At 38.0% G+C, this 11,575-nt stretch overlaps 1 protein-coding gene across 1 annotated transcript; it reads left to right on the top strand.

Moving 5' to 3' along the window:
* The first annotated feature begins 267 nt into the window (after nt 1-267).
* On the top strand, nt 268-5,263 carry LOC125473787 (NADPH--cytochrome P450 reductase-like). Its single transcript, XM_048577080.1, has 17 exons — nt 268-806; nt 941-1,000; nt 1,094-1,170; nt 1,267-1,324; nt 1,447-1,530; nt 1,663-1,699; nt 1,951-2,020; nt 2,125-2,322; nt 2,426-2,518; nt 2,660-2,969; nt 3,090-3,241; nt 3,474-3,570; nt 3,831-3,980; nt 4,082-4,159; nt 4,278-4,400; nt 4,496-4,609; nt 4,919-5,263. The coding sequence occupies exons 1-17, from the start codon at nt 450-452 to the stop codon at nt 4,997-4,999; spliced, it is 2,139 nt and encodes a 712-aa protein (XP_048433037.1). The 5' UTR covers nt 268-449; the 3' UTR covers nt 5,000-5,263.
* The last annotated feature ends 6,312 nt before the right edge of the window (nt 5,264-11,575 follow it).

The raw sequence follows: 11,575 nt of genomic DNA, 5'->3' as shown, positions 1-11,575 counted from the left end.
CCAAATTTGAATTTGCCCTTCATAATTTAGATGCATTTGCTCTCGAATTCGAATCCATCTCTCACAGTTGAGATGTATTTTGTACAATTAACATATCGTCCGCAGAAAATAAAAATTTAGAAAGAAAAAAAATGGTAAAAAAAAGGTATTGACTTAACCATGGTTAGCGTTAGGTGCATTTGACCAGTCTGGTTTGGTAGGCGTTTGGTTCCGTCACACCTTCGCACCAACACACGCACACCAGCCTCGTTTATAAACCCACTCCCTTCCCTCCTTGCCCTCACGCGGAATTTCCCTCTCTCTCCAACTACCCCAACCACCAAAAGTCCCCGCTAAAATTACTCTCCCGTCACCGGAATCCGACAACTCCTTTTCTCACACCTCCGTTGCCGCCACCGGATTCCGGGCACCACTTCGTCTTTAGCAGCTGCCAATCAGCTTCTTTTCAGATGGAGTCCTCTTCCAACTCGATGAAAGTCTCACCCTTGGATCTGATGGCGGCAATCATCAAGGGCAAGATGGACCCCGCCAACGCCTCCGCCGACTTCTCGGGGGCCCAAGTCACCTCAGTCATTCTCGAGAACCGCGAGTTCGTCATGATCCTGACCACCTCCATTGCCGTCCTCATCGGCTGCGTCGTCGTTTTGGTCTTGCGGCGATCCAGTTCCCAGAAGCAGCCTCGTGTCCTCCAGCCTCCCAAGCCCCTCATCGTGCTGGAACCGGAGCCGGAGGAGGTCGACGACGGCAGCAGGAAGGTCACCATCTTCTTCGGCACTCAGACTGGTACCGCCGAAGGCTTCGCCAAGGTCTGCTTTTACCATCAACACTTCAATTTCAATCGATACTTTTGCTCTGTTATTAGTTCCTTTCATGCTTTGCTTCTACTTGTTCGACGACGTCGTTTCGTTGTCTCAACGTTTCTTTTGGTTTAAAAATGCAGGCTTTGGCCGAGGAAGCAAAAGCTCGATACGAGAAGGTCACATTCAAAGTTGTTGATTTGGTATGCTTCGCAAGTATATTGATTATTTGGTGTATTTTTTGTAAAATTACATTGGCGATCATGAGATTGAATGGAGTTGTGTGTACTTGGTAGGATGATTACGCTGCCGATGACGAAGCATATGAGGAGAAATTGAAGAATGAGAGCTTGGCATTTTTCTTCCTGGCCACGTAAGTTCCGAATTCAACTAGATTTTTTATAATTTTTATGATTTAGTTTGATTTTTGGGTTTCGTAAATGACATGTTTGATTGGTGGTGGATGCAGATATGGTGACGGTGAGCCAACCGACAACGCTGCAAGGTTTTACAAATGGTTTACAGAGGTAAATTTTGATTCTTGGATTGTAATTAACAAAGTTTTTCAGGTGGTGGTGTGAAATTCGATTTTGGATCGAAATTAATTAGAATGTTTGGTTATAATTGCGAATTGTGGTGATTGTTGTAGGGTGAAGAGAGAGGGGAGTGGCTTAAGAATCTTCACTACGGAGTGTTTGGCCTCGGAAACAGGCAGTATGAGCATTTCAATAAGGTTTGCAATGCAATTTTGATTATAAGTAAAGCCAATATTCATGTCACTCTACCATTTGAAGCTTGAATGCTAGTTTACATTATTCTGTTTTCTTTGGCTGTTTTGATTTGTATTTTTATTGTTGTTAATCAGGTTGCCGTGGTTGTGGATGAGATCCTCGCTGCGCAGGGTATGCCTTTACATTTTTTTTTTTTTTGCCTTCATGTTATTTTGGGTACTTTTGTTTTGTTCCGTTATGATGAAAATTGTGTCGGAGTGTGACCATTTGCCATTCTGAGATGATTCACATTGCTATGATGTAGCTTTATCCTCGATCGAGTTGTTGATTTTTGCACTCTAGCTTAGAGTTGGTTCATAGTTATCATTTACTTATTCACATTCCAGTTTCCTGTTAGCTAACGAGAATGTTACCACATTCAGGTGGGAAGCGACTTGTTAAAGTCGGTCTTGGAGATGATGATCAATGCATTGAGGATGACTTCTCTGCATGGTATGAAGAAGTTTGATAATCATTTGAGTTAATCGCTTGAGATCATAATCTTTCATCAATTATTTATTAAAATCTCATACATTTCTACATTGTTGCTCTTCTAGGCGAGAGTTGATGTGGCCTGAGTTGGATCAGTTGCTTCGAGATGAGGATGATGTCAAGTCACCTGTTTCTACACCGTACACTGCCGCTGTATTGGAGTATCGAGTTATAATTAAGGATGCTGCAGATGCATCAGTAGAAAGTAAGAGCTGGAATAATGCAAATGGTCATGCTGTCATTGATGCCCAACATCCATGCAGGTAACAAAGATGAAATAATCTTTTATATTTCTAAGACTAAGACTGCAACTTGTTTTATAACTTTCTGGTATCTGTTATTTGACATACTTTTTGCTACATGTAGAGCTAATGTGGCTGTCAGAAGAGAACTTCATACTCCTGCATCTGATCGTTCTTGCACCCATCTCGAATTTGATATTTCTGGCACTGGACTTACGTAAGTTGCTTTTCCAAGGCGTATTATCCTCTTGTTTATGAGAATGCAAGCTATTTTAAGCTTTAAAATAATGTTGAAAGTGAAATGCCCACTGCTTACCCATGGTGGTTAATGCATGCCTGTTCTTTTTGTCCTTCTCAGATACGAAACTGGGGATCATGTTGGTGTTTACTGTGAGAATCTTCCTGAAGTTGTGGAAGAGGCGCTAAGTTTGTTGGGTTTGTCCCCAGAAATATACTTCTCAATACACACTGATAGAGAGGATGGCACACCACTAAGTGGAAGCTCCTTGACACCTCCCTTCCCACCATGCACACTAAGAACAGCACTAACTCGATATGCTGATGTTTTAAATTCTCCGAAAAAGTCTGCCTTACTCGCTTTAGCAGCACATGCATCTGACCCAACTGAAGCTGATCAATTAAGACATCTTGCTTCGCCAGCTGGGAAGGTAATATAATTTGTACTTTGATATTAACCAACTACTAAGTACCTCTCTTAATATTACGTCACCAATTTCTAATTGTTAGATGTTTGTCAGTATCTAACATCTTATTGTAAGCTTGCGCAGGATGAATATGCACAATGGGTGGTTGCAAGTCAGAGAAGCCTTCTTGAGGTCATGGCTGAATTTCCATCAGCCAAGCCTCCGCTTGGTGTCTTCTTCGCGGCAGTCGCTCCAAGATTGCAGCCTAGATACTATTCAATCTCGTCATCCCCAAGGTAAATGTTTCTTTCTTCTTGCTTCTCTCCTCTCAAATTGTCTCTTTTCCGTATTAGTAACTCAATTTGAGATACCAAGAGTTTCCTTCAGACAAAAAGTACTATCTATTGAAATGGAGGAATGCTATGAGATAAAGTGACTTTTCTTTATCACTTTCTGTGGTTGAATTTTTGTTTTACATCTTATTTAACATGTACGTGATCAAAGACTTGTTACAAATATGTTCCACAGGATGGCGTCTTCTAGAATTCACGTTACTTGTGCTTTAGTTCATGAGAAAACACGAGCAGGAAGGATCCACAAAGGAGTGTGTTCAACCTGGATGAAGGTAATTTACATGTTTTCTTTTTGCATTCTTGTTTCTCAAGAAGAGCTTAACCATTGTGGCAGACTTGTTTTTGTATCTGAGCTGTCTTTAATCTAGAATCACTTGTCTTCTTCTGGGATTGTACATATGCTTATTTTTAGCCATTGTTCCTGCATGTCATTTGCGTTGATTTAAACTTAATTGTGTTACTTCTGTTCGGCTTTCTTAGTAACTTATAATTTCGAATGGATGCCAATTTTCTCTCTTTAATCCTTTTGCAGAATTCCATTCCTTTGGAGAAGAGCGATGACTGTAGCTGGGCACCCATTTTTGTTCGACAATCCAACTTCAAACTTCCTGCTGATACTAAAGTACCTATTCTTATGATTGGTCCTGGAACCGGATTTGCTCCATTCAGGGGTTTCCTGCAGGTATTTATTGGCTAACTTGATTTCCACTCACTTTTCTTATCACTCTTTATAAGTTACAGTATCCGAGCAAACTATAAGTTATTATGGATTCACCATTTCAGGAAAGATTGGCTCTTAAAGAAGATGGAGCGGAATTGGGATCCTCCACATTATTCTTTGGATGTAGAAATAGTCAAATGGTAAGTATGCTCTAGAAAGATGTATTTATGGTTCTGGCGGGTGAGCGTCAGTGCGTGCTGGGTTGCTTGCCTAATTTGATTCTGGCATTTGATAATTGATGTACTCCTAATATTGCAGGATTACATTTACGAAGATGAGCTGAACAACTTTTTAGCAACCGGTGCACTTTCTGAGCTGGTGGTTGCTTTCTCACGTCAGGGACCCACCAAGGAATATGTGCAGCATAGAATGATGCAGAAGGTTTGGCACCTTCTCTTGCCTACATACTTTAACAGTTTGACGTTTTTCTTTCGGTTAATTTGAGATGTTAACAACATTGTTCGGCTTGTGTATAGGCGTCAGACGTCTGGAACATGATATCTCAGGGAGGTTATATTTACGTTTGTGGTGATGCTAAGGGCATGGCCAGGGATGTCCACCGGACTCTTCACACAATCGTGCAGGAGCAGGTGTGCGAATATGCGTGCTTATGAATTACTGGTTTGATAAATGTGGTTGCAATTGTCACCTACCAATTATGAATGTGACAAACTAAAACCACCTACCACATCTTTGTGGCTGCAAATTATATAGATCCCTGTTGTCGGGACCAATGAAGTTAATATAAAACAAAACCGGCGGATACAGGACTGTAATTTGATGCAGTACCTGGAAAACCTATTCTTGCCGGCATTGTAATTTTCACAACTGCGGTAAAATCTATTCGATCATTGTAATTTTATGCAGTACTAAGCCGGTTATTGTTTATTTGATTTCAGGGATGCATGGACAGCTCCAAAGCCGAGAGCCTGGTGAAAAATCTGCAAATGAACGGAAGATATCTGCGTGATGTGTGGTAACAGTTCCTCCTCTATCTGTTAGAGTAAGATCCCTAGAAATTATTTATCTGCTGAGGAGAAGTTGGGGATGAACACATTACGGGAGGGATTTTTCGGACGCCTTCCCTTTGCCAGCCTTGGAAGAACAATTGGTCTTCTTGTGATTACAGCAACTCGGTTCTGTGATTCTTTTTACCCTACGGTATTTATCCAATATGTAGAATTATTTTGTTCGTGTAATTTATATATATTGCCGATATATATAATAATAATAATAATAATAATTATTATAATTATAAATAGGAACCAGGTTTTCTTCGTATGAACCTACAAGAAGGTTCAAATGACAGTCAAATGTTGTTTCATTCTTCTCTGTAATTGTATTACATGGATCATATCTATGCTGAGTGCAAGTTATCATCTCTTCTATTTTATGCAAGATCTAACGGTTGCAAAGATCCATCAGATCCCCATACTGATGCAGAAATTCTTGCAACCCCTTCTGACTTAGTAGTCCACACTGACGCAGAAAATTTGGACAAATAATGTATTTTTCTTTGATAATTGAACTAATTATTTAAGAATATAAATTTCCGGCTGCCACAATTGACATAAAGCATAAATAATTCAACAATCTTTTAGGAAAATAATATCACGTTACAGTACAAAGTAAAATAAACAAGTGAGATTTAAAACAAATTTTATATTGACATCCTCTTTATGTACTCCGTTAATATTACGGTGCACTTAAAGTCATGAGGTATTACAGCTACGCTCCAAAACAAATTAGAATGTAAAATAAAATGAAGGGGGTTAGGTCCGCCAGAAGCTCAACCACAAACTACTCCTCCTTACCTGCAATGACGGGCATATGTTATTGGTGACGTCCTTCTATCACATAAAGAAATTAAAAAATATAAAATTTTCAGCAAATTTTAGACCACGCAGTCCGTCATGTGTGAGGGATTTTCAATTGTCGCCATTTAGCACTACATTTAGTGGTATTTCTCTTCACTTTTAAGTAAGAGATTTTGGGTTCGTTTCTCGCCAAATGTAAATTTAAACCACGTTATTGTTAGCTCATTATGAGATTTAATTCACACCATTCTCTTAGCGTAGATAATATCGTTTGTTCAAAAAAGAAAAAGTAATTTTCAATTGTCATTTTTCACTGGGACATGAGGATGATGTCTTCGCACTTCACTTCAAGCACCAGTTTTAGGTGAGGAACTACTCGATTTAGACCTGGTTTGGTATTGAGCTGATTCTGAAAAAAGTTGGTATAAAAAAAAGCTGAGAGCTGTTTTTGTGTTTGGTAAACATTCAGTTTCAGCTTTTTTTCACAGTTTTGGGTGAAAAAAGCCAAAAACAAGAAGCTGCAAAACCCAGCTTTGAAAAATCGGCTTTTTTTTTCACATCTGTTTTACATAAAAGTTTACCAAACACTATAATACTGTTTTTTTTTTTCAAAAGCACTTATACAAAAAAGTTTACCAAACACTCTGCTGCTTTATTTCACAGCCGCTTATTCTCATAGCACAGTAAAATTAACTTTTTTTTTCAAAGTACAACAATACCAAACTAGTGCAATGGGCAGTGCTATGGCTGGCGGTCTATGCAATACGCATTAACGGTTGGAAATGACCCACACACGAGTCGACGACCGACAAGAGCGCTGGGAATTGGGGCAGGGTGGACAGAGAGATGGCGACATTTTTGTTGGGTCCAATCCTTTGATGATGACATTTATATAATATTCACATGGCGTTCCAAGTCAAGAAGCACCAAATGCTAAGTTGGAAGGGCAGATGAGTTTTTGACTTTGAGAGGAAGTTGGAATGATTGAATGATGGGAGTTCAAGTGTTTGTTGTTGTAAAGGTGAATGCTAGTGACCGACGCTTGTGGTATGCAAGCCCTCACACAGGTGAGATGCCACATTAACAACTAACAATTAATAAATATTTCACAGGTGAGATGCCACATTAACAACTAACAATTAATAAATATTTAAAATATGTAGGATACCACTTGATATAAAATCACAATTGAAGCCAAACTACTTTTTGTCGAAAAGTTACAGTACTAGTATGTTGTATTCAATGCAACGTGAAATGAACACGGAGATTTAATGAAATAAATTCTATATTTTTGTCATGTTTATTTTTAGTTGAGAGACTATTGCTCTAATTGGATTAAAGTTGAGGGACCATATCTCCAATTTGGCTAAAGTTGAGAGACAATTTCACCAATTGGGTTAAAATTAAGGGATCATTGCTACAATTTTTTTCATTTGATTTTCCATATTAACCTCTTGATTAAGCCTCACATGCATGACAGAAGTTCTAATGGAGTTAACAAAACTTCAGGTTTTGTTGAGTTAAGGCACCAATAGGCATGAATTTTTAGCTGAGCGATCATTACTCCAATTGGGTTGAAATTAGAGGACCATTACTACAATTTTCTCGTATTTTAAATATTTATTTTATTACAAGCGGTATCCTACATTGAGAGCAGAAAGAGGGTTTGAAACGAGGACAAAATAAGAGAAAAACTTAACTACTAGGATAAACCATCACTTGTGTAAACAGTGAATCCTCTCTTTCTAGCCTATTCAGTATGAGGTTGACTTTTTCAGTTTCGTTAAAATATTTACGATTTTCATCAGATTTTGCAAATTGTTGAAAAGTCTCATGGGCAATGAATGCCCACAGTTTCATTTGTGAAAGTCTTCTGCATGGGCAAAGTTTTCAATGCCCTGCAAAGTGAAAGAGATTGTATAGTCAGACGAAGTTTCATAAATTTCAAGATGCATTAACTGCATCAGTTTGGAGTTGCTCTATAAATAGAGCACTCCGCATGTTTTTAAGTTACAGAGCAGAAAAAGAAAGAGAGGAAGAGAAGAGGAGAGAATACATAGAGTTATCCTTGTACTCCTATTATTCCAAATTATAATAAAAGCATCACTGTTGCCCGAGGACGTACTCCAGTCACACTGACTGTAGAGGAACCTCGTAAATTTTGTGTCTTGTTTTATTTATTTCACTGTACACACATCGTTGATTTTACAACACGTTATCAGCACGAGAAGCTCTCATGTCAGTGGAAAGCACAACGCCATAAATCCGATGAAGCACTATCCACCTCTCACCTCCGTCATTTAAAATCTCACAAAATAAAAGGTATGTCCATTTTTCGTCTCTCCCAGTGCGCCAGAAGCGCCCCACCGAATTCCGGTGAAAATTAAAATTTACGACCTGAAGTCGTCACGAGATGAGAAAACTCGTACTTGACAACTGGTTTCCAGAGATCCAGAAGAATCTCATCAGACTTGGAAACCCAGATCACGTTGTTTTCGATGGATCTCGAGAACTCCCATGAATACTTGGTTGTTTGAGATGGTGATGGCAAGAATGAATCCACACAGGCCACCCTCTCTTGTGCCTCCATCAACCCCATTGTCATCTATGTCTCTGTAAGGAAGTTCTTGCTCAACGATGACATGTTCCCTGTGTCATGCAAGAACAACGCCAGTCTCTAGTAGCCTTTTGGATTGAATTGAATTTGAGCAACCTCCATAACTACCTAGCTGACCTTGTGTTTCGAGACTGGCAGAGACAGAGAAGGAAGAAAAATAATAGAAAAGGGGGATTGATGGAATGGCAAGGCACATGTGAAGAAGAAAAAAAAGGAGATGTTGACTGCAACCAAAGAAAAAATATATATATATATATAAAGGATTTGAATGGTGCATGACACCATTTGGTCAACATAACATAAATAGGTTTCTGTTGGTGCATAACACCATGTTGTAGGTTTGAATAAGTGCTGACAAAAGAAAGAAAAATAATAAATAAAAGGAGGTATGATACTTCTTGTTATTTATGTGAATTGGTGTTAGTTTAAAACCCTTTCACAAGTTCTATTTACTTTAAAGCAATTTATTTATCATGGACGGTTTTACCGCCTACTGCTTTAAGTTTTGATTTATGTGAATGGTGCTGAATTAAAGCCCTTGTCATAAGCTATATTTACTTAAATGCAATTTATTCATTATGGCTGGAATTACCGCCTATTGCTTTAATTTATTTATTGTACTTCTTTTTGTTACGATTAGTACATACTGGACCCGAAGTTCCTTGATCAGATCAGAACCTGCAGTTTCTTGATCCTCATCATATAAAAATGATTGGACCTGAAGTTCCATAAAAAAAAAAGATCGGGCATGAAGTCCCTTGATCATCAAGATCAGGACATGAAGTTCCTTGATAAGTACCTTAAGTTTGAAGAGCCAAAGTGTCTTAACTTAATTGCAATAAAAGCCATAAGAGTCTCAGTCTACAGATTATTAAATAAAGACCAGAAGTTCCTTATGTCCATACTAAAAAAAAATGGTTTAGCAGAAGTATTTATTAAGCGGATGAAATTGATTACCCGCGCTCTGCTCATGAAAATGAAATTGCTAATTTTCTACATAAGGACATGTCATTTTACATGATATATTATTGATTTGGTTGAGACCTGTTGACAACCATCAATATTTCTCAGTACAACTCGTGTTTGGGAACCAGCCAAACATTATACATTTACGAGTTTTTGGTTGTGTTATCTATGTGCCTATTGCACTGCCACAACATACTGAAATGAAGCATCATTGCGGATTAGGCATTGATGTTGAACATCATCTATCGTTCAATATTTAAAACCCTTGACTGGGGATATATTTACCGCGTGGTTTGCGGACTGTCATTTTGATAAGATAGTTTTCCCACTGTTCGGGGGAGAAAATAACTTTGTTTCAGAATAACGATGAGCAAATATCATTCCAGAAGAATGATGAGAAAAATCGTTCCAGAAGAACAAAAAGAATTTGTCTTATTTTGATTCATGAAGCAATCAATATACAAACGAAGTAAGAATAATTGAATGATGCAACGATATGCAAATCAAATGTCAGATGCATTTAATGATGCAACGAAAGTGATGAAATCACATATGCTTGCTACAAATGTACCTATAAGAATTAATGTCTCTATTGGACAAAATAATATGGCAGCAAATGATTTATCTGTTGCACGCCTGAAGCTTGGCAGACCCTCAAACTCAAAAGGTTTAGTCCTTCAAAAAGAAAAAGAATATGGCACTACTAAAACTATTGCATTCTCGAAGCATAACTGTCGCATGCCAGACGCATGACAGTTGCCACAAGGATACCTATTCTGAAAAGGTCAATCCGCAGACATGGGAATGTTGATGTCTCATGCATGAAGCATGATAGACGTATAGGTTCCAATGACTCAACTCCCGGAAGTGGAGATTAAAATTCAAGCTTTATAACGCTCAAAATGAGGTTATGATCCGCATTCTCTAAATTACGACTATTCTGGAAGAGATAGTGTAATACCCTTGAAGAGGCAATGGATATCCCAAAAGAAATGAAAAGCTTTTATGCATGCGCATGCACATGAGAATATGGGATCATAGATTGATGATAACCAATGGTAATTTTGGTTTTTACAAGTAGCTACTAAATTCATCAATGAGCTGTGGTGATATTGAGTCCCGTTCTTTTCCCATCAACAAAATTATGGGCTAAAATGGATAAAGGCAAATCCATTACAATTTTGTAAGAACGTAGAAAAATAGACCTATATACTTGGATACAATACAAATAGCCAAAAGATGTTGAACCTAAAAGGTTACATATGGGCATTTGTAATACTGTGAAATACACTCACATGATATGACACAAGGTTGTAAAGGAGTTCATATGAATGGAAAATTATATATCTCCATAAATAAATCCCTCAAATATACATGGAAGCAAATTGCTCTGTATAAATTCTAAAGGAAAATGTGTCATGAAATGTAGAAAATCCCTGAAGGATTCAAATTGCTTGAAGAAAGCCCCGGAAGGGTAAAGCATGAAATATGTACTCAATACCAATGGATGGTATAAATTACCTTAGTGAGTACTTTCATTATGGTATTGTTGCAACATACTAAAATCTCTTGCAAGAGTTGATGATATTAAATTGGGACTCCTGAAGAGTCAAGAAAGATTATAAAGTGTGAGAGAAATATTATCTCGAACTGCAGAATCGAAGAATATGCCAACACGAATCTTATCCATGATGTTTACGACATTAAAGAATCATATGGATTGAAGATTATGAGTTGAATACTCAAATAATTTAGACACTAAGAATAATCATTTATTTTTGCGAGGATAAAGATAAATTGATATTTGGTCCAGAAGTACCACATCTTAGTGAAATATATGCTTTATTGTATTTAACACAATACACTGAATGAAATAAAGCTTATATATTAATATCTCCAAGAAATTACAGTCACATGAGTTAAAACAAACAAAAGGGAACCCTCACAAAGGTTGCTCATGTGAAGCCTCAGTACTCGGAAGTACCCCAGAAGGGGAAGACACCAGAAGTTGATTATTTGGAGTTTCAATACTTGGTGAAACTCCAGACAGCTAAGACAATGGATGTCTTTGGAATAAAGACTCGAACCCCCGATTGTCATTTTGAGTCCGACCTTCGGATTCCAGTAGCTGGTGGAGCTTTCTTTTCATGCTCGTA

Source organism: the organism of the source record quoted next, unplaced genomic scaffold, assembly GCF_019419815.1.
Source record: "Pyrus x bretschneideri cultivar Hongxiangsu unplaced genomic scaffold, Pyrus_bretschneideri_v1 Contig97, whole genome shotgun sequence".
Taxonomy (NCBI): Eukaryota; Viridiplantae; Streptophyta; class Magnoliopsida; order Rosales; family Rosaceae; genus Pyrus; species Pyrus x bretschneideri.
The sequence above is the reverse complement of the archived record's forward strand: the minus strand, read 5'-3'. Positions and strand labels throughout refer to the sequence as shown.